Genomic DNA, 24,082 nt, shown 5'->3' on the forward strand with positions numbered 1-24,082 from the left:
TGTTGTCCAGGAGATCATCGGCCTCTACGTGAGAAGTGCTGGGGTGTCCCCGTCGATGAGTGTGAACTCAGGTTCAGGAACGAGGAGGTAAGACAACTGCTGTTTTAGACGGCAGGACCCGCTAGGGGTATACCGATTGTGCGGTAGGCCCAAAGGGGTTTTTGAATCTGTATCTGCCCCCTCTGTCGGAGGGAAGGAGCGAAGGCGCACCGCTCGATCGAACGCTCTTTAGTCAGACCGTTTGATTCTGTTAGTCAGGCAGGGCGCTCTGGTGTAAAATAAGCCCTAGCCGGACACCGGTGTCTTGTCTAGACTAGCGTTCTAGGGTGTATATTTTGTTCGCTAGGTCGGAGGGACCGGGAGACTAAGCGGCGTCTGTGTAAATTCGGTTCGCTAGTTCTCATCCTATCTGGGCTAAGTGGGAAGGCGTGTAAATTTGGAACCCACTAGACTTTTGATAGTACGACTAAGAGGCGTCTGTGTAAATTCGGTCCTCTAGCTCGTTGTATAGTGCGACTAAGAGGCGTCTGTGTAAATTCGGTCCTCTAGCTCGCTATATATGTGGTGATTGGGCAGTGTGGCTAACCAAAACGTATGTAGATTGTTTTTAGGTAGTCCATTCAAGGTACTGGCCAATAGTTTAGTTGGGAATTGTAAATGTGTTAACGATTGTTTTAGTAAAGTGTATATCTTGTTAGATAGCGCGAGCTCAGCCGTCTAGCGAGAGTGTTAATAGTGTGTTGCTGTATCATAGTGCACGGTACCATAACCCTGTATATTTACTGACATTGCATAATAAGTACTAATCATTGTCGTCCATTGCATGTTTAACACCATAACCACTAATAATTGTATTGTGACCTTAACTTGTGCTTTGACCTATGCTAACCGTACTGTAACCGCTATTTGTAAAAGACGATGTTACTGGGGTGTGTTATAGACGGGTAATTCGTATATAGAGAATTATAGCGTGGGTGACTGTATAGTTACGCCAAAGGGCATAATATTGATTATATAGTGACTGGTGTAGCAGCTGTGTGTGTACGGGAATTCCCTGAGTGTTTATTGTGTTATTGTGTACGTTTCACTTGGTAACCGTACCACGTGGTGCTGTTGCCAAAGGAAACGGGTGTGACTGTTGAATAGTACGCGTGTATAGTAATCGTTGTCGACGACGTTCCATTGTTAAAAATGGGTGCGTCGCAGTCAACGATTCCGGATCCCTTAGGATGTATGGTTAAGAATTTTAAAAAGGGATTCAAAACCTGTGATTTTGGGGTTAAGATGTCTTCTGTGCGTTTAGTTACTTTGTGCACTAGGGAGTGGCCTACTTTGGTTGCGGCATGGCCGCCACGTGGCAGTTTGGATCTAACTCTGGTACAGCGCTTACACGTGGCTGTATCAGGTAGGCCTGAACTTTACGGCCAGTTTCCTTATATTGACTGTTGGAGACAGGCCGTAAATGACTCGCCAAAATGGCTCCAGACATGCCACGAGGAGCAGTGTCGCCTCATGGTAGCTAGGACTTGTTCGTCCACTAGGACTGGTGTTAGGCCCATTTTGGACACGCCCCCTGAGTCCGAGATCCCTTTGCCGCCCCCTTACTTTCCGTTAAGAGGAAGTGACGCAAACGCAGGAAGTCCTGCACCCCTCCCCTCATTACCCTCATCCACTTCCGCTTCCTCCTCCAGTACAGGATCCACCCCCCCTCGTACTAAATCTCCCCTTCCGGAACCAGAACCCACCCCCATTAGAAACGAATATCCTGATTTGGCGCCACTTCAGACTTCCGGTCAAGCTTCATCTAGCTCGGCTCGAAGTGTTCTATTTACGACCTTTTCCCAAAACCAACCTCCCACATCCCCATACCCTATCTCTCCCCGACCGGAAACCATGACTGACGCTTCCCTACGTAGCCCCATCCAAACCCGACAGTTGACTGGTGCCCAACAATTAAAGCATTATCAGATGCCTCTTCGCCTAAATCCCGGGTCAGCTTATATCGATGCCGCAGGTCAAATGGCACACGCTGACCCAGTCTTCGTATATGTCCCATTTACCACTACCGACCTTTTAAACTGGAAGACCCATAATTCCTCGTATACTGAGAAACCACAAGCCATGACTGATCTGTTCACCTCAATAGTACAGACGCATAATCCGACATGGGCTGATTGCCAGCAGTTACTAATGACTTTATTTAACAATGAGGAAAGGACAAGAATAAATCAAGCAGCCATTAAAGCATTAGAAGATAGAGCCCGTGCTTTGAACCAAGCTAATCCAGCAGCATGGGCCGCAACACACTATCCCAATACCGATCCCGATTGGAACGTAAATGGTGCTGATATGGTTCAACTCAGAGCCTATAGAGACGCTATAATTGCTGGCATGAAAGCAGGAGGAAAGAAAGCCATTAACATGTCGAAGACAGTTGAGGTGATTCAGAAAAGCGATGAAGCACCCAGTGTCTTTTATGACCGATTATTGGAGGCATACCGCTTGTATACCCCCTTTAATCCGGAAGACGCAGACAATTCCCGAATGGTTAACTCCGCCTTTGTCAGCCAAGCATACGGAGATATTAAGCGCAAGCTACAAAAGTTAGAAGGGTTTGCAGGTATGTCCATCACCCAACTAATGGAGGTAGCAAATAAGGTCTATATGAACAGGGATACAGAAAGTAAGAAAGAGGAGGAGCGCAAGATGCGTAAAAAGGCTGATATGCTAGCGGTAGCGATCGCAGGCGTAGATAGACGGGGCCCAGATAGAGGCGATAGTAAGTGGAATGAGGAACCTCTAAGTAGAAATCAGTGCGCTTACTGTAGGGAAGAAGGGCATTGGAGAAATGAGTGTCCGCGAAGAGAACAGTCTGAGAAAGACAGACCTAGGACAGGTTATGGAAATTTTAGAGGCAGAGCGAGAGGTAGAGGAGGCCCCGGAGGGAGTAATGGTTATAGAGGGAGTAATGGAAACAGAGGAAGTGTTAGGGAAGATAGATATATTCCAGCAGCGCAAAGGTCCCGCGATAGAGAAGGTAGGGACTTCGTAGGATTGGCTGACACGGTCATGGAGGACTATTGATACCGACCGGGCTCCATCCCCCTTGGTCGAGCGGAGCCTATGGTCGATGTATCAATAGGGGGGAAAAGGAGTGCGTTCATGATCGACACTGGTGCCGAACATTCAGTGGTGACTAATCTAGTTGCTCCTCCATCTGGAAGGACTATTACTGTGATAGGAGCAACTGGAAGAAGTGCTGAAAAACCGGTTCTTAAAAGTCGACTCTGTACATTGGGAGGCCACGTAGTAAAACACCAATTCCTTTATATGCCTGAATGTCCAGTCCAATTGCTGGGACGTGATATGCTATCAAAATTACAAGCGCAGATTACGTTCCTACCAAATGGAACAACATCTTTAAAGTTTAATGGACCTTCAGGTATTATGACTTTATCCGTACCAAAGGAAGAAGAGTGGCGACTTTATACAGTGTTGACTAGCCAAAACCCTAGGAGTGATGAGACATTGTTTAACATACCAGGAGTTTGGGCAGAGAACAACCCACCAGGACTGGCCCGCAATATTCCACCTATAAAAATTGAACTGAAACTTGGGGTTTATCCAGTAAGCCTAAGACAATACCACATCCCACAGAAGGCTAAGAAGAACATCCAATCCTATCTGGATAAGTTCATACGGTATGGTATCCTAAAATTCTGTACTTCCCCCTGGAACACCCCATTGCTGCCTGTTCAAAAGCCCGGTACAGATGAGTATCGACCTGTACAGGACTTAAGAGCAGTCAATGATGCGGTTGTTAGTATACATCCAGTTGTACCCAATCCATATAACCTGCTTGCTTTAATTCCGGGCGGGGCTACTTACTTCACAGTCTTAGATCTCAAAGATGCCTTCTTTTGCCTCCGAATTGCCGCAGAAAGTCAATGTATTTTCGCTTTCCAATGGGAGAACGCTGTAACGGGCTCAAAACGCCAAATGACTTGGACAAGACTGCCCCAAGGGTTTAAAAATTCACCTACCCTATTTGGTTCAGCCCTAAGTCAAGATTTATTGGATTTCGAGTCTATCCCAGGAGAATGTGTATTGTTACAATATGTAGATGACTTGTTGATAGCAGCAGTTACAAAAGAAAAATGTCAGCAAGCAACGCACGATCTACTACATATTCTCTGGAAGGCAGGATACAAGGTGTCTAGAAAGAAGGCTCAGTTGTGTTTGCCAACTGTCAAGTATCTGGGATTCCATATCTCTGAAGGTCAAAGGATTATGGGGCCAGAGAGAAAAGAAGCTGTCTGCCAAATACCAATACCCAAGAATAGAAGACAAGTGCGAGAATTCTTGGGGGCAGCGGGCTTCTGTAGGATATGGATTCCCAGCTATGCGATACTAGCAAAACCTCTGTACGCAGCCATCAAAGGTACAGAGCACGACCCCTTCTTATGGACCCAAGAACAGCAAACGGCATTTGAAGATGTGAAGAAGGCTTTGATGAGTGCCCCAGCATTAGGTCTACCTGATCACACACGACCATTCTACTTATATGTACACGAGCAAAGAAGAATGGCTGTGGGAGTATTGACACAGTACTTGGGATCATGGCAAAGACCTGTTGCCTACATGTCTAAGCAATTGGATGCAGTGGCCAGCGGACTTCCACCTTGTCTAAGAGCCGTAGCTGCAGCCGCCCTGCTAGTAGCTGAAGCCGATAAACTCACTCTGGGTCAAGAACTTTATGTACGAGTTCCACATGCAGTACAGACGTTGTTGGATTACAAAGGAAATCATTGGTTTAGTAACAGCCGTATGACCAAGTATCAAGCAATGTTGTGTGAAAACCCAAGAGTGCATTTAGAGACTGTAAACACCTTAAATCCAGCTACCCTTTTGCCACAACCTACTGAAAGTCAACATGATTGTTTGGAAGTAATGGATGAAGTATTCTCAAGTAGACCAGATCTTTGTGATTTTCCCATCCAGAACCCCGATGTTCAATATTATACCGACGGCAGTAGTTATGTGAAAGAAGGGATCCGCTATGCAGGATATGCAGTAACAACAATAGACAAGGTGATAGAAGCCCGGCCACTGGCGAAAGGAACATCAGCACAAAAGGCAGAATTAATAGCACTAACACGAGCGTTACAATTGGCTGAAGGTTTAAGAGTAAATATCTATACGGACTCTAAGTATGCGTTTTTAACCACTCATGCCCACGGAGCTCTGTATAAAGAAAGAGGACTACTGAATTCAGAAGGCAAAGAAATCAAGTACGCAGCTGAAATCCTACAACTATTGGAAGCAGTGTGGGAGCCGAAAGAAGTCGGTATTATACATTGTCGAGCGCATCTGAGAGGAGATGGTGATGTAACTAAGGGAAATCGGATGGCAGATAGTGCAGCTAAGCGTGCTGCTGAATCAGGAAGACAGGAGTATGTGGGGCATATAGCTGCTCTAATACCAACCCCACTGTCTCAATGGACTCCAGTTTATACAACTCAAGAAGAGGAGTGGTTAAAGACTGAACCGGGAAAGTATTTGGAGAACAAGTGGTATCAGCTAGAAGATGGGAGAATAGTTATACCAGCATCGCTAGCGGTAGAAATTGTCCAAAATTATCATAATGGGACACATTCTGGGAGAGACAGTACTGAAGAATCTCTCCGGAAACATTTCTACATACCAAGATTGTCCAACTTGACTCAGGCCATTGTACGCAGATGTGTAACGTGTGCTAAGAATAATGCAAGACAAGGACCAGTAAAGCCACCAGGAGTCCAGTTTATGGGGGGACTCCCCATGTCCGATCTACAAATAGACTTTACAGTGATGCCTAAATCGGGTGGACATCGTTACCTGCTGGTAATTGTGTGCACCTATTCAGGCTGGGTAGAAGCATGTCCTACTCGTACAGAGAAAGCAGGAGAAGTTGTGAGATTCCTGCTACGAGAAATAATACCCCGATATGGACTACCCTGTTCTATAGGATCGGACAATGGTCCAGCTTTTGTTCACCAGTGCCTACAACAACTGACTCATATGCTTGGTATAAAGTGGAGGCTTCATACTGCATATAGACCCCAGAGTTCTGGTAAGGTAGAGAGAATGAATAGAACTATTAAGAACCAGTTGGCTAAAATGTGTCAGGAAACCCAACTTAAGTGGAACGTTCTCTTACCTATAGCTCTATTGCGAATCCGCAGTACCCCTACCAGAAGGATGGGCCTCTCTCCTTTTGAAATTATGTATGGGCGACCACCTCCCGTACTTGGTAACTTAAGGGGGGATTTGAGTCAGTTGGGAGAAGGAATTACCCGGCAGCAGGTTGTAGAGTTGGGTAAGACTATGGAGGAGGTACAGAAATGGGTACAAGATAGATTACCTGTGAATATTTATCCCCCTGTTCATAATTATCATCCAGGAGACCAAGTGTGGATTAAAGAGTGGAATAATGTACCGTTAGGGCCCAAGTGGAGAGGTCCTTATGTTGTTCTTTTGTCTACCCCTACAGCGATAAAAGTAGCAGAAGTGACTCCGTGGATACATCACTCCAGGGTTAAACCAGCAGCAGTCGATTCTTGGCAAGTTACAGCAGATCCAGAGAATCCCTGCAAGATCCGGTTGAAACGCACTACTCAGTCGGAGTAACGAGGAATTATTGTGGATTACAAATTTTATTGTTACAGGTGTAAGTGAGAAGGCCATAATAAAGCCTGTCCTCTTACCATCACATAGTGTATAAGCCAGGAAAGTCCCGAAGGGACACCTGTGAAGACGAGCAGAACTCCATTCCCTGCAGCCCTCACATCCTGGAAGCTGAGGTTCCATCGCACGGACGAAGACTGAGGATGACGGCGAAAGATGTGCTTTTGATTGTGTTTATTTACATGTGTTTTTATATTCAGGAAGGTAGAGGTACCGACACTCCTAGCTGTGAGGTATGCATTAAGACTACGAGAACAGGTAACCATATTTCCCAAACCCTAATTTGGCATTCACAATACGAATGTAAAGGAGATGTATCAAGATGTAGATACTTAAATATAGACTATAGTGTATGCCATTTAGGAGTAGGAGAACCTAAGTGCTTCAGTCCGGAGTATCAGCCTCGTACAATTTGGTTGACTCTCAGGAATGGAGATCCTCAGGGGACCCTAATTAATAAGACGGTGTTAGAATCCGTATATTCTTCGGGTGTTCTGCTATTTGATGCATGTAAGGCGATATCAAGTGGTAGAAAGCCGTGGAATGTATGTGGGGATCTTAGATGGGAGAGGACGTATGGATCTAACGATAAATATATTTGTCCCAGTAGTAAAAATAAATATGTGAGTCCTAGATGCCCAAATAAAGACTATAACTTTTGCCCATATTGGTCTTGTGTGGGGTGGGCGACTTGGGGACAGACAGTAGATAAAGACATGATAGTGACTAAGTTGCCGACTAGCCCATATTGTAAGTCTATGGAATGCAACCCAGTCCATATACTTATTAATAACCCCGACAAGTTCCTAGATAAGTATGGCAATTTATTTGGGTTTCAGATATACGGGACGGGTTTAGATCCTGGGACATTATTGTTTATAGGGATAGAGACTGATACGGTATCCTCCCAGACTCATCAAGTATACCACTCCTTTTATGAAGAGATGAGTATAGATAATAAGATCCCCCATAGCGCTAAGAACCTGTTCATTGACCTAGCTGAAAGTATTGCCGGTAGTCTTAATGTTACCAACTGCTATGTGTGTGGAGGTACTAACATGGGAGACCAATGGCCTTGGGAAGCAAAGGAGGTAATGTCCGGTTCTGAGGCAGTTGACCAACTAATATCTGCACCAGCCGATTATCATTTGAGTGTTAGAGGTAAATCTGAGTGGAGATTAAAGACCTCCATCATAGGTTATGTTTGCATAGCAAGGAAAGGAATAATGTATAATACTTCTGTAGGAGAATTAACTTGTCTAGGGCAAAAAGCTTATGATGATGATACAAAGAATACAACTTGGTGGTCGGCTTCAAATGTCTCAGAACCATCTAACCCGTTTGCTAGATACGCCAATTTAAAGGATGTGTGGTTTGATTTATCCATCACATCTACCTGGAGAGCCCCAGCAAATTTGTACTGGATCTGTGGTAAGAAAGCCTATTCGGAGCTGCCACAGGACTGGGAAGGGGCATGTGTGTTGGGTATGCTCAAACCATCCTTCTTCTTGTTACCGATTGAAACAGGTGAGACTTTAGGTGTTAAAGTGTATGATGTGAATCATAGGAAGAAAAGGGGGCCCTTAGAGATAGGTACCTGGGAAGATAATGAATGGCCTCCCCAGCGTATCATAGATTATTATGGGCCAGCCACGTGGGCTGAGGATGGTACCTTTGGTTATAGAACCCCTATTTATATGCTCAACCGTATTATAAGATTACAGGCGGTGGTTGAGATTATCACAAATGAGACATCACAAGCGCTCAATCTTCTAGTGAAACATAATACCAGGATGAGGACAGCAGTATACCAGAATAGATTAGCCTTGGATTACCTTTTGGCAGTAGAGGGAGGTGTATGTGGGAAGTTTAACCTAAGCAATTGCTGTCTTCAAATAGATGATGAAGGGCAAGCAATAGCTGCGCTTACTAGCCATATGGTTAAACTAGCGCATGTGCCTACTCAGGTATGGAAAGGGTACAATCCAAGTAGTTGGTTTGGTAGCTGGTATGAGTGGTTTGGAGGGCTTAAGGCAGTGGTAGGTGGAGTCCTACTGATTTTACTGTTGTGTCTACTCCTGCCGTGTCTTATACCCTTAGTAGTTAGGTCTGTGCAAAGCCTGATAGGAAGTATAGCAGAGAGGAAGGCTGCTGCACAGATAATGGCGATATATAAATATAAGGCTCTAGATCAGGGAGAACCAATGCAAGAAGATGAATGTTGAAGATTCACATCATAAGATAAGTCTGGTCTGGTTCAAGGTAACTTGCGGTGTAAGCAAACTAAGGTTATGTGATGCCTCAAGTAATTGTAAAATATCAAGAGGCATCAAAGGGGGGAATGTGGTGGAATCTCGGTAAAAATAAATTTAGTAGGCCGAGATTACCACGTGGCATGTGTACGTGCATATGCTGACGTATCGATCAGTTGGTTGCACGAGGCAAGATACGATCAGTAGTGTACGGAGCATGTGCAAGAATACAGGATATAGTATTCCCCCTCCTCCATTGTGCTGGACAAGCCATGCGGTCAAACAGGAAGTTAATTCTTATTTGTATTGATTGGTTAAGAGAATGTGCGGGTGGAGCTTAATATGGGAGGAGTTATATGCCTATATAAGGAGCCTGCACTATTGTCCGGGGCTCAGAATTTGCTGTATTTTGGTGACGCTAGTCCCTCTGAGTCCCGATCGGTGATCCAATAAAGAATCTCTTCCTTCCTGAAGAAACCTGTGTCCATCTCTCTGTGCTTGGCTTCCGTCAGTTTCTCCGGTATCATTAGTTCCTTGATTTGGTGTTCACCTATGCTTCTGACCAGTGTGAATGGCGATTCCTTTTTTACCATTTGCTTTTCTTTTTTTATTTCTGTAAAATTCTTTATTTTTTAAAAAAAATAAAAAATTTTATAATAGCCAAGCTTTGACTATAGCCACGTTGGAGAAATTCTCCACATCTAAATGTTGCAATACTTTTTGTTTACTTCACAAGTTGAGTCGAGAGAAGCCCAAGCATTTGTCACAGCCAGCAGCCAGGGATGCTAACATTCTATTCCAGAATCTGGGGACGCAGGGGATTCTGGGAGCTGATGAATCCTGTCACGCCGGCTCCCCCGCGCATGCGCAGTACTCCTACCCGGCTTTCGGTTTCACCATGGCGGACAGATTCGAGATGGAGCAGGCGGTGGCACTGCAGGGAGAGAAAGTGAGGAAGCTGAAGCAAGAGAAAGCCAGCTCGGAGCAGGTGAGGCTCTGCCATACACCGCCCAGTGTCACAGGCCGCAGCCGGGGACTGTAGTGATGGGAAGGGCCGGACGGCGATCTGAGCTCCGGGGTACACACCTTACCGGGGGGAGCATTCAGAGAGCAGGCCCCGAGGATGGAGAGAGCAGCATGGTCCCAGCCTTCTCTGTGTGCCATGTGTCAGCCGCATTCATTGACACCACTATCTGCAGCCTGTCACATGGCCCTCACTGAGCCCAGGGCTGCTCCATAGATCAGCTGGATGCTGGGTGGAAGCTGCTACACACAGTTATTTTGTATTTTAACATGTTTACTAATTACTTATTCTGTTCTTGTACTAAATAACATTGACTAGCGTGTGTGGCCGTGTGTATTAGTTTATATTTTCTGTAAGTTGCAAAGCAAAAGATGGTTTGATGAAGAAAGTATGAAAACTGGGGTTTTACTCACTAAACTGGAATTTTTGACGTTGGCAACTGTCTTTTTCACATCTTCAGAATTCCCAGTATATATGTGCATATATATTTAGGTTTGTGTAAGTGTTTGTTTAGTTAGGTAGGGATTAAGAGGTTGACCTTATTGTAATGGGACGTCTATGTTGAAATAATGAGCTGATTACATTTATATACTCACTCAGAAACCTTTTATTAACTCTTGATGAACAATTCATTATTTAAAATATTTTGAATTATGGGCTTTTAGTTGATTTATATTCAAGTCCCAGTTGCTCTAACACAATGTTAGTTGACGCGTTAGTGTCGCTGTCCTTGTTAGGTCTCTGATGGTCACAGGTGTACCTTTGCTGCTGTTGAAGAGTCTGCAGCGTAAATTGAGGTCATCTTATGTTTATTTATTTATTATTTATTATTGCCATTTATATAGCGCCAACAGATTCCGTAGCGCTTTACAATATTATGAGAGGGGGATTTAACTATAAATAGGACAATTACAAATAAACTTACAGGAACAATAGGTTGAAGAGGACCCTGCTCAAACGAGCTTACATTCTATAGGAGGTGGGGTGTAAAACACATTAGGACAAGAATTTGCAATCAAATAAGGTGGGCTGCCCTTTAGGAGAGGGCAAGAGACAGGTATGTGAGGTAAGGGTTAGTCTTGGAGGCCATAAGCTTTCCTAAAGAGATGGGTTTTAAGGCACTTCTTAAAAGATGCAAGACTAGGGGAGAGTCTGATGGCGGTTGGCAGGCTATTCCATAGGAAGGGAGCCGCCCGTGAGAAGTCCTGCAAGCGCGAGTTGGCCGTACGAGTGCGGACAACGGACAGCAGGTGGTCACGGGCAGAACGGAGAGACCGAGAAGGGACATACCTATGGATCTGTGAGGAGATATAAGAGGGGCTAGAGTTGTTCAGTGCTTTATAGGTGTGAGTTAGTACCTTGAATTGACTCCTATAGCATACAGGAAGCCAATGTAAGGACTGGCAGAGGGGTGAGGTGTGAGAGAAACGACTAGAGAGGAAAATCAATCTAGCAGCAGCATTCATTACGGACTGTAAGGGTGCAGTACGGCTATTGGGAAGACCAATCAGGAGAGGGTTACAATAATCCATGCGGGAAATTACTAGAGCATGGACAAGCTCCTTGGTAGTATCTGGTGCAAGAAAGGGGCGGATGCGGGCTATGTTTTTAAGATGGAATCTACAGGATTTGGCAACATGCTGGATGTGAGGCTCAAAGGTGAGACCAGAGTCAAGTATGACGCCAAAACAGCGCGCTTGCAAGGATGGACTAATGTTGGTACCACAAACTTGGAGGGAGAGCGAAAGATGAGGATCAGTATTAGGAGGAGGAAAGACAAGGAGCTCAGTTTTTGAGAGATTGAGTTTCAGAAAGCGGGAGGACATCCAGTCAGAGATGGAAGAAAGGCAAGCAGTGACACGTTGCAGGACGGCAGGGGAGAGGTCCGGGGAGGAGAGATATAGCTGGGTGTCATCAGCGTACAGGTGGTAGTGAAATCCAAAAGAGGTAATAAGTTTGCCAAGAGAGGCAGTATAAAGAGAAAATAGAAGGGGACCAAGGACGGAGCCTTGGGGAACGCCAACTGAGACAGGGCAAGGGGAGGAGGTATCATTAGAAAAGGAGACACTGAATGAGCGTTGGGAGAGATAAGAGGAAAACCATGAGAGGACAGAGTCACAGAGACCAAGCGATTGAAGAGTTTGAAGAAGGAGAGCATGATCAACGGTGTCAAAGGCCGCTGAGAGGTCAAGAAGAATTAGTCCTTTAATCCCTTAAAGAAATACTAACGAGTTGGGAATACAAACCTGTATTCCTAACACTTTTTATTGTCCCTTGTTAGGTGTGTGCCTCCTGTTTGTCACACATGAATAATAGAATAAGGCTTTCTACTGTCCTCAGTGTTGCTGGCCTCTTCTCCCTCACGACTGCATGGAGGAGGCTGCTTGTGTATTCAAGCTTTGCCATATGAAATTAAGAATCAATGCTTTCCCATGGGGGATTCTGCATCACGTGACAGTTTTATTCTGTCACTGCAGTGAAAGCGTCTTCCATGACTGTCAGTGTAACTACTATTCAAAGTGTGTTTAACCCCTTAAGGACCAAACTTCTGGAATAAAAGGAAATCATGACATGTCACACATGTCGTGTGTCCTTAAGGGGTTAACCCCTCAAGGTAAATATTGCTGTTTTTGAAAAACCTTGAAGGATTTAGTAGATCACTATATTGTCAGGAAAACAAACTTGTTTTCCTGACACTATATAACCCTCAGGGCCCCCTTCAGCTACTTACTTTAATCCAGAGTTTCTCTGAAACTGCTATGTTTACATCTGAAGGGTTAAAACCTGGGGGACCTGGCACCCAGACCACTTCATTGAGTTGACTATAGTGGTCCTTCAATTGACAGGACCTCTGAACCCAGGCCCTTTAATTACAAATTAGATTTCTGGGGTGCTATGATGTAAATGTATTTGCTTAAAGGGACACTAAAGGCATCCAGAACACTTCATCTCAATGAAGTGGTCTGGGCGCAGAGCCCCTGTCAAATTAAGCCTGCAATGAAATACATTGCTGTTTTGTAGAATAGGTAATGTTTTAGTTGCAGAGTTAATAGAACCAGTGTCTGCCTTTCTAATAGCCACTAGAGCTGCTGCTGTAACCTGAGTTAGACTTAAATTCTTCTTATAGCAGCGCTGTGTTTTCATACGCACTTCCCTATGGGGAAGCATTGTTGTCGTCTATTATTTGCTTGCACTTTACAATTAGATGCTTAATGGGTATTTCTACGGAAGGTCCATGACGTATCTAAATCCATCTAGGGATGTTTGGTATTATTTTGCATGGCTATATTTATGAAGAGTGTACCATTATTTGGCTCCTGTAGCAATAGGCTTTAATGCTGTAATTCTGTCTGCCTGTTTCATCATCCAGTTTAGCTCCTTTCAGTTTATGGTGTGTTACAGAACAGTAATGTTATATGACCCCTTTTGATCCTTACAGTTTGCAGAAGATGTGCAACTTGGTAACCAGCAATTAAATGCAATGCCAAAACATCATATTTTAGTGTGTTTTATAGGAATAGAAGAGTAAATGCCAACATATGGTGAAATACTTACTAGGGCAATTCATCCCTCCCCCCACCCCACCCTTAGTTGCCTGTTCAGCATACTGCAGTTAGCAAAGCTGCAATGCTCTTATCTTGTGGTAAAAGAATAAAAGTTAAGCAGTTCTGAGTGATAACAGGGTTTTACTTGCTTTGCAGCTAATTGTAGGGAACTGAATATCTAATTACAAAATGTGTCATTATGACTGATTTGAGGAAAATATACAAGTACCCTATAGTCCCAAACTCTCATTTTATTTGTGGATAGATATACAATCAGGGTCGGAATGCCACAACAGCAAAAACAAGCCTATGTGAACGTGAGTGTACACAGGATTATGACAGTCGAGGGAAGTGCACAATTTGTTAAAACAAGACAAACATGCTCTCAAAAGATGTCAGTGAAGAAACAATGATAAATAAAAAATATTGCAAAAGCAAGCTTGGATAGAAAACAATAATAATACCACTGGGTACACTAGTAGCCATAGGGAAGAGACAGCCTGGAATAACCAATAGGGCAGAAATTGTGTTGATAGCAGTAGATTCTCCCTAGCTATGATTAGTCGATACCGCACGTGGGGAAGAACAAATAGTCCATCTACACAATGAGGTTGCCGCTCCCTTGAGCTGTCAGGAGATTCAGGCTTCGCTGACAGGGCTGTGGAGTGAGTGGTGCAAGATATCAGGGCCCAACTTTTTCGTCCCTAGGCCGTGGATGGGAGCCAAAACCATTTGTCCATGGATCTCCACACACCAAGTGGAGGGATCAAGGGCCCACGGGACTGCTTCATGCGTTCGCGGTGGAGCTGCTGGAGTAGGTATAGTACGTTGCTTGCCAATACGTAGCCAGAATTCATGGCAGATGGTGTTGAACTTTGCCTCAAAGAGGACTCTCCATCGTTGGACCCCTGGGTCTAGTTCACAGTGCTGATCTGTCTGCGCAGTGGCCATCTAGAAAGCGCCGCAAGGCGAGTGACGTCTTGGGCCCTCAGTTCTCGAGTGACAGGGCTGCTTGACCCAGTGGGGACCGGGATGATACCCGCTGGTCCGAAAGGCAGGTAACAGGGCAGCCGGCTTGTAGCGGTGGGGGATGCTCCCAGAGTCAAGCGAACAGTAGTAAGTAGCTTGATTTTTCAAGATACGTGATTTACAGCCACTTGTTAGCCAGGGTCTCTTGGGAGCTATCAAGAGACACGTCCTGCCATGTTGGGTGTTGACCCCGTCCCCCTGAACCCTCATATTTATTTGTATATTTTTTAGATAAATTGAAAAGGAAATTCAATTATGAGCTGAGATTTCCCTCTGACAGTGATTTAAGCTGAGTAAGTCAATTTGGCTAAAAGTATGCATATCTATTTAAGGCTGACATTTATAAGTAGATGAAGAAGAAGAAAAAAAAGCATAGCTGTGGCATGGAATATTTCTGTCTCATTTAAGCTTGTCTTGAACTAAAAAGGCAGGGAACCTCAGCTCTAAATAATTCAAAGGGAAAAAAGTAACTAGATATTGAGATGTTTAAGTATTGCCCTACTTTTCTGTATTATGTTCCAGAATTTTCCTTTCTTTGCCCTTTGTCATTTTCTTGTTGCATCATTTTTTGTGAATATTTTTAGCCCAAAAATCTGTTTGTCTATATTTAAAAATCAGAATCCTGGCACCTGTTTACTACATCATAATTTTATACCTCTATATCAGTTTGAGAAGTTTCTGAGACTGATAAGATTCATTTTTGATGAGTGGGCACCGCTTAAAAAAACGCCAAAAGTATTGAAAGGATTTCATACAGTGACGCAGATGGAAAAATTTCAACACATATTGTATAGTGGCTTGACACATTTTATACGTAAACCTCATTATCATTTGTTTTGGCAAAAAAGCATCATTTTATCAAAGGGTGTGTTTTGTTTTTGTTTTTTATTTTTATTTTTTTATTATTATTTTGTTTAACTCCAATTAAATGTTTTTGTAATGTTTTGCATTATTAGATTGCTGAAGAAGTTGCAAAGCTACTGGAATTGAAAGCACGGTTGGGACCAGAAGATGGAAAGCAAAAGTTTGTTCTTAAAACGCCTAAGGTAATAACTTTACCCCTTCATCCATGGAATGTTATTTGTCATTTTTTTAGTTTAATCTTTCTGAAGCAGATGTTTGCTTTGCACTAAACTGATTTTTAGCTTTATGAAATCATCTTCAATGAAGGGTGGGTGCAGTGCCACTTTGAATAGGGTAGTCATAGCTCACCTTTTGGATATACATCTGCTCTAGATAAAGCAGGGTTCACATAATCTGTCAGAGTTCCAGTCTATTCATTGGTAATCTAGACATTACTGTGCATTCATTGCAATATTTTAACTTTTTTGTCTATGTTTTGTAAGAATTTTAAAGGGACACTATTGGCACCAAAACAACTTTAACTTAATGAAGCGGTTTTTGTGTATAGATCCTTCCCCTGCTGTCTCCCTGCTCAATTATCTGTTGTTTAGAAGGTAAACCATTTTGTTTATGCAGCCCTAGTCACACCTCCTTGTATGACTAAAGTTGATTTGGTGTCTATAGTGTTCCTTTAACATCTGATTGAACATAAAACATTTTTGTTATATGCAGGCTGTGTCAGTCACAGCCATGGACGGTTTGGCTAGTGCTGCATGGAGAGAAACAAAAGTGATTTAACTCCTAAATGGCTGAAAATTTAGAAGTAAGAGGCATGAAGGCAAGTTATACACAAAAAACGATTAATTAAGCTAAAGTTGTTTTGGAGACTAGAGTATCCCTTTAAGCTAGGGATACTCAGGAATAATTGTATTTTTTTTTTTAATATAATCCAGATGTAATTCATGAACACATTTTGCCATCATGGCATGTTCTGGTACCTTTATAGAGCTGTCAATAAACACGTTTTGATGTCATAGACTGCCATTTTTATTTAAGGCTTTAAAGGGACACTCCAGGCACCCAGACCACTTCTGCTCATTGGAGTGGTCTGGGTGCCAACTCCCACTACCCTTAACCCTGCAAGTGTAATTATTGCAGTTTTTCATAAACTGCAATAATTACATTGCAGGGTTAACTCCACCTCTAGTGGCTGTCTACTAGACAGCCACTAGAGGTCACTTCCTAGTTTCTAGCACAGGTTTCCTGTGCTAGAGCGTCGCTGGATGTCCTCACGCTGTGTGAGGACCTCCAGCGTCGCTCAAACCCCCATTGGAAAGCATTGAAATGATTTTTCAATGCTTTCCTATGGGGAGACGTAATGCGTAATGTGGCATTTCCGCGCATGCGCATTAGGTCTCCTCGGCCGGTGGGCGAGATTAGTCTCGCCCACCGGCCGACGTAATCACAAGGAGGAGCGTCGCGGAGGCGGAAACAGCGGCGAGGGACATCGCCGCTGTCCCAGGTAAGTCACTGAAGGGGTTTTCACCCCTTCAGTAACTGGGGGTTAGGGGGTGGGAGGGAGAGGGACCCTCCAGTGCCAGAAAAACTGATTGTTTTTCTGGCACTGGAGTTTCCCTTTAACGTAGATAAATACTGCATAGTTTGTATTCTAAACGGGTATTAGTTTGAAATGAAGGGCACCCACTTGGCATAATTTATATGGGCCAACCTACTCAAGTGGCTAAGGCAAGGGTTACGAGTGAAACTGCTTCTATTCCCTTTATGCCCTTACATGTCTTTCACTACATTGCTTATGTCTTCAACAGGAATAACAGAACCCCATTTTTCTTCAGTGTGATTTTGAGCATTGCAGAATTTCAATGTTATTTGTTTCACTTGACATAAACATTCACAAAAGTACGATTTCTTTTGTTTTTAACATTTAATTGATCACACTTTGAGGGGAATGGATATCAACTTGTCCATATGTTTGGTAATTTAGAGATGTTTGCATTCTAAGTGATTCTTTAGCAAATTATTCTAAATAAATGTTTTCTCCCCCCCCTTTTTTTTTTAGGGCACCAGGGATTATAATCCAAAACAAATGGCCATCCGAGAGAAGGTATTTGATACCATCATTAAGTGTTTTAAGCGGCATGGTGCTGAGACCATAGACACCCCTGTGTTTGAGTTAAAGGTGAGATGTGTTCAGTTTACTTGCAAGACTAGTTCCTGAGCCTTATACTTTTTGCTGTATGTATATAAAGGTGTTCCTTCTAATAATAGGCAGTCTGGTCGAAAACTCCTTCCATCTGCAGTCAGTGGATAGTCAATACTTTGTTGAACTAATTTGCATATGCCCACCCGGAATCCCTTGCAGTAGTAACAACACTGCAAAGTTGAGATTTCTGTGGGAAAAGCAAGTCTTATGGCTTGACTGATGTGCAGATTTGTGTTTAGCAATGTATCTTGAATATATATATATATATATATATATATATATATATATATATATATATATATATATAAGCTAATAAGTCCTCCAAGGTTGAAACTGCAGTCCATGGCTTGTTTCTGGTTATTTATCCTTTTGGATCATAGCCCATGCTTTGGTTTAAAAAAATAAATAAATACATTTAAAAAAAAATTGCTTAATATGTTAATTGCTAAGGATAGCTGCAGACATGCAGTATGAAATCTGAAACATGAGGCCTTTCTGTACTCATTTGCATGTCAGCTGGGAACTTTGGACTAGTTGTGGATACATGATTTCTTGAGTTTCCGTGCCCAAGAACACTTTCTCAATGTCCAACATGATATGCAAGTGATGCATAACAGTATTATTTTTTTGGTGTGTGCCTGTACAGCCCAATCCTCACAGTAGTAAAGGTAGAGAGTCTGATTTAAACATTATAACATAAAAAAAAAGATTTAACGCTGAACAGGATGAAGGACTGGACATGGGGATTTCAGTCAGTACATCCACTTCAATGAGACTAATCAATTACAGTACCTACATTACCCTTTATGCTAAACTTTTATTGGTGCTTAGAGTATCGCTTTTAAGAAGAATTGTATACGCTAGGTACAGTGTATGTGTATGTATGTATGTATACATATATATATATATATATATATATTTATTAACTGTTAAGGGGTAACATGTAATACACTCAGTTTCCAGTAAAACTCCACATGCAATCAATATTCAGTACTGTAAATTGGCTCTGCATCAGTAGTGCAAACTGACCGGCAGTGTAATAATCCAGTTTATTTTGTGATGTACCTTTAGCTGATCAAGAGGAGGAAAGGTTGTACAGTCTGGTGAAGCAAATCCACATTCAATAGTACACTTAAGGTCCTGTTCGAGTGATTCCTGATATCGAATATAGAAAGGAAAATTGCCGCCGTGAATCTCGCGGGATTCAAGATGGCCGCGGTTCGCGTGCAATAGTCAGGAAGCCCTGCGAACGCTGGCCAACCATAATACCGTAAAATAAGCGCCCCGGCCTCCCCCCGACCTGTTCAAAGCCTGGTAGCCCTAGCAGTAGTGACCCCCAATGGGCCCACAGGGTGGGCGCGGCACTGACAGCCGCGACGCCCGCGGACCATGGTGAGAGGTATAACACACCAGATTCCAGGTCGAAAGTCAGAGGGCTCAGGCAAGTACACAAACAAAGTACAGACTTATAATAGTATAGACAGGTATAGGAGAGCTGGGGAGTGTATGCAAGTGTAGTTAGAAACATAAAAAACAGCTAATAAAAGTCTTAACATTAACCAGGGAGAGACAAAATACTCTGACCTGTGCCAGGCTGGAGCAGCAAAGAAAGAGGAAGTGATGAGACTGTCAGGGCGTTTAATGTATATGTGTACCTGACTTTTTTCTGATTGGTTCGTTTTGTTTCTGTGCTGCTGGAGATTTCCAGTAAAAAGAGTTATGCAAATATGAAGCCTCCTGTCATGTGGTAAAATTCTAAACAAAGAAACCTTCTTAGTTAACTATTTTCTTTTGGTTACTTTTCACACCTTTTACATTTTATTTGTATTTTCATACAGGAAACACTGACCGGCAAATATGGGGAAGACTCTAAGCTTATTTATGACCTGAAAGATCAAGGTGGAGAATTACTGTCTTTGCGCTATGATCTCACTGTATCCTTAAGCTATATAGTAAATTGCTTTGAATTTATGCCAAAATAACCACAATGAAAAGAAAAAGTTACCTGCGCTCTCTCCTTAATCTCTATGTATATTTAGACAAATGGAGGTCATTTAGATGCTCCAATGTCCATTGGAGGGAATGCCCGCCTGCCAATGTCAAGGCAGACCCCCCTAAAGCAGGTCCTACACTGACCCTTCAGCCTGCTTCCTTGAGCTTCTGGCAAAGATATCTCTAATGAGACAGAGAGGGGTATTTTTTAATATACACCCCTATATACTTATTAACCCTTAATAGGGAACACATGGGATGGGCGGCAGCATTGTAACAAGGCTGTGTGATACAAAGTAAATACAAATACAAAACACTCCCATCACTACTGGGCTGGCAGCAATGACTACAGTACACATCAGCCCCAATATATAGTAAAAACAAAAGAAAAACCACAATGTAAACTGGATCAAATTACAGAATCTTTAAATCTTTTTTGAACTAGGCCAGGGGTGTCCAAACTTTTTTTCAAAGACAGCCAGATTTGATGCAAATTAACTATTTTATGCAACATTTATTGCAAACGGCATACTTTTCATTTCATCTCTTTATTCTGTCTCTCTTTTTTCTGTCCCTTCTCTCTTTTATTCTGTCCCTTCATTCTGTCCCTTCTCTCTTTTATTCTGTCCCTTCATTCTGTCCCTTCTCTTTTATTCCGTCCCTTCATTCTGTCCCTTCTCTCTTTTTTTTTTTTTTTTTGACAATCTTTATTTTCAATTTTCAATTTACACATAACAAGCAACAAGGACAGGCTGTAGCTCGTACTCATCATCAATAACATAAAAAGGTAACATGAATGAATGGCATAAGGATTAATGACACGGCATATTGAAATCACAGCAAAGACATGTATAGGGTGCCAGAGAGTAACCAAAATAGGCAACTGGTAGACATGCATGCTTATATATTTGTAACCAGCGGTTGACACCATCGTGTGGTCCGTACCGTGCTACGTGGGGGAGACTTAGGTTGCCTCGAACCAATGGGGCGTACTGGGGAAAACTCCCTAACGTAAACAGTAGCATGCGTGATGGTAACGGTATTGACATATACCTCAAGCATAGTTTCAAAGGCATAGGTGAGTCACGTAATAAGGGGACACAGTCTAAGCACAATCATTGGCTAGAAAACATTCAGGTGTACATGATCATCAATAACCGCTGGTAATAGAGCGTGTCCTGTATCGTGCTATGGAGGGGAGTGAAGGGACTCCTCTAGCCCACTGGGCATGTGGAGACCCACTCCCGATTGTGGGTTGTGTCTAGCATGAGGGTAACAGGAATGGAGCGTAGTGTACGTTTAGTTTCAGGAAACATAAGGGGCTAACGCGGGTGAACTGTGTGAGGATATATAGCCCAAAACAGTGAAATCAGGTGGGAACCACATGTGGGGTTTCTCAGATTGACCATAGTGGTAGTTGAGATTCCAGTTTATGCGGCTGTCAGTGACTGGGGCTACCGGTGAATCGGCCTAGAACATGTCACGTAAAGGAAAGGTGGGGTACCCAGGTTCAAAAGGACGTTTCGCCACACCTGGTCGTGGAGTGTCTGCGGGGCGGTCTGGTGAGTGTAGGTAGGGATCGTCTGGATCTATAGTCTAGGGATCCAGGTCATACAGGGTCCGTAGTGTCGGGCTGTCGTCGGGGTTGGGTTCGGTACAGTCAAGGACGGGAGGGGTCAACGACCTTGTATCCGAGGTCGAGATGTGGGTGTCAGGCAGTCAAAGCGGGGCAGGGCTTGGGTGACGGTTAGCCTATGTTTCATCGCAGGTAAGTGGGGAGGGTATGGGAGGAGGGAGGGATGGGCCCTTCTCTCTTTTATTCTGTCCCTTCATTCTGTCCCTTCTCTCTTTTATTCTGTCCCTTCTCTCTTTTATTCTGTCCCTTCTCTCTTTTATTCTGTCCCTTCTCTCTTTTATTCTGTCCCTTCATTCTGTCCCTTCTCTTTTATTCTGTCCCTTCTCTTTTATTCTGTCCCTTCTTTTATTCTGCTCCTTCCCTCCTTTATTCTGCTCCTTCCCTCCTTTATTCTGCCCCTTCCCTTTTATTCTGCTCCTTCTCTCTTTTGTTCTGCCCCTTCCCTCTTTTGTTCTGCCCCTTCCCTCTTTTGTTCTGCCCCTTCCCTCTTTTGTTCTGCCCCTTCATTCTCTGCCCTTTCTCTCTTTTATTCTGCCCCTTCATTCTGTCCCCTTTCTCTTTTGTTCTGCCCCTTCATTATCTGCCCCTTCCCTCTTTTATTCTGCCCCTTCCTTCTTTTATTCGGCCCCTTCATTCTGCCTCCAGGGAGAAGGAACCAAATCCCGCGACGTTGACGTCCAAGTGATCCCGCGACGTTGACGTCCAAGTGATCCCGCAACGTCGACGTCCAAGAGATTGTGTGAACGCAGACTGAGGACGAGCAGTGACTGCACTGCGTTCTCGCGATCTCTTTGCCCCCAGTGAATCCCCACCCGCCGCTCTGGACTGCGGCGTTCAAAGATCCAGGGATCCTGAGCAGCGCTCGGGGATTCACTGGGGGGCCACAACAGATGGATTAGGCAAATTACCCTTGGGGCCGTATTAAACCGGAACATGGGTCGCACTTTGGACATGACTGAACTAGGCTCTACACTTACATTTTTGATTCATTGTTTAGTGGTTACGCTCCAGTGTTGCTATCCAAAATGTCAAGTTAAAGTCCTTGCTTTAGGAAGACACACATCATGAAAGCTTAATGATTTGTCATGAAAACATAATGACTTAATCAGAGTTGTCTGATTAGATCTACTGTAATACGTTGGCAAAACATTAATAAATATGTTGCTGAACATATACTACCCTAGTGGGATATAATTAATCTTTTTAACAGTTAAAATAAACTGTAAAAAAAAAAATTAAAATAAATCCTTTAAAATATTTTATGTATTTGCAAATAAAAGTGTAACAGAACCTTACAGTTCCCTGGTGCATATGGAAAATGAAGGGAATTGCACTTTATGCCATCTGTTCGGTAGAAATTAAACCCAGAAATAAATGCATCAAACTACCGAACACCGGACCACCCTGCTGGTAATTAAGAGATACTTTACCTCCCAGTTCTATTTCAGCCGTTCGCATGGGTCAGCACGAATCCTTTGTGTTAAGTATAGGTGGCCGCCATTTCGGGACTTTGCACGTGTTCGCAGCCATCTTACGCACGAACAGCGGTGTTTGCCAGCAATCGTCTGGAACTAAAAACATATACGCAAACAGGCGAACACCGCTGAGACCTCCATAACACCGGGGATTCGTGCCAAAGCTACCGAACACCCTGCTGTTCGGTAGAAAGACTTAATAGACTATGGGGATTTTAGCGACCATCAAGATTCGAATGGATGGCAAGATTTTCGTGACTTTTTACCGCACGAACGAGGACCGACCGCAAGGCCAAAACTTATGGAACTATTTTCGGCTAGTAGGTCTGTGCGGTCGGTCAAAACTTTGGAACCCCATAACTCCCGAACCGTTTACCCGAATGGACTGATTTTTGAATATGTGGTTCCCCTAAACCAGAGCTATTTGGGGATACTGAATTTGGGGTACATCCAAAACTCGGGTAAAAATGTGTGCTTTATAATTGTATTAACTGTTTATCTGAGGGGAGGGGATGTGTGGGTTGGACTGTTATGTGATTGGTTATTTTATACCTCCCCCTGGGTGTGTTCTGTTTGTACTCTACTGTAATAAAAACCAGGCTGGGTGTTCCAGCACTCAGTTCTTCTTGACCCTTCAAAACGTAGCCTCGTCTCGTTCTTGAAAGGGAAATATATTGGATTATTACTCTACTCTTTTTACAGCTGAACCTGACTCTCCCTCTGGATCTCGTGGATGGGATTATACCAGCTTTACTTTTATACAGCAGCTTGCCAAGGAAAAGGACGTCTCCAACGGCTGATACCCTCTCCCTACCTGGGTAGCCGTTACAAAAAGATTTATTAGATCCAAATCCATATATTTTAAAAATCTCCCAGTTAGAAAATGTTTATATTAAATCATGTACTAGAATCCTGGGGAAACTCTAGCATGTTCATCTAGGGAGCCAGTATTCATGGAGGGGGGTGATCTTAGTTGCCAAATTGTGGTTTTATTTAATCCACCAGATATGCACAGTTCTCATTCCCTGACAAAGTATACTAGGATTTCAGGCTCTGTGAAATATTGTGATATAAAGGACACTATATATTGTCTAAAGCTTTTCATTTACCATCATCTGTGGTGGTTGCTAGGATTGGACAAAAGTTGATGGCGATCTTCATCTTATAAAATCTGCATCTGATCTGAATTTGTCAAATTTTGTCAACCTCATGCCTTACTTTGGATCATAGGATTGCGTTGATATTTTGGTGAATAATAATAATTTATTATAAAAAATATGATAAATGATCGCATTCGCTTTAAGTGAATAAACCTAAATAGGTGTTTTTCCTTTCTGCT

At 43.2% G+C, this 24,082-nt stretch overlaps 1 protein-coding gene across 1 annotated transcript in view; it reads left to right on the top strand.

Annotated features, from left to right (window-relative positions):
* The first annotated feature begins 9,838 nt into the window (after positions 1-9,838).
* HARS1 (histidyl-tRNA synthetase 1) overlaps positions 9,839-24,082 on the top strand; it is a 36,970-nt gene continuing 22,726 nt past the window's right edge. Inside the window, exons 1-4 of the mRNA XM_063448053.1 lie at positions 9,839-9,966; positions 15,533-15,622; positions 17,497-17,616; positions 19,479-19,574. Of these exons, the coding sequence (XP_063304123.1) occupies positions 9,877-9,966; positions 15,533-15,622; positions 17,497-17,616; positions 19,479-19,574 (396 nt within the window). The 5' untranslated portion in view covers positions 9,839-9,876. The remainder of the gene's footprint in view (positions 9,967-15,532; positions 15,623-17,496; positions 17,617-19,478; positions 19,575-24,082) is intronic.

Source organism: Pelobates fuscus, chromosome 3, assembly GCF_036172605.1.
Source record: "Pelobates fuscus isolate aPelFus1 chromosome 3, aPelFus1.pri, whole genome shotgun sequence".
Taxonomy (NCBI): domain Eukaryota; kingdom Metazoa; phylum Chordata; class Amphibia; order Anura; family Pelobatidae; genus Pelobates; species Pelobates fuscus.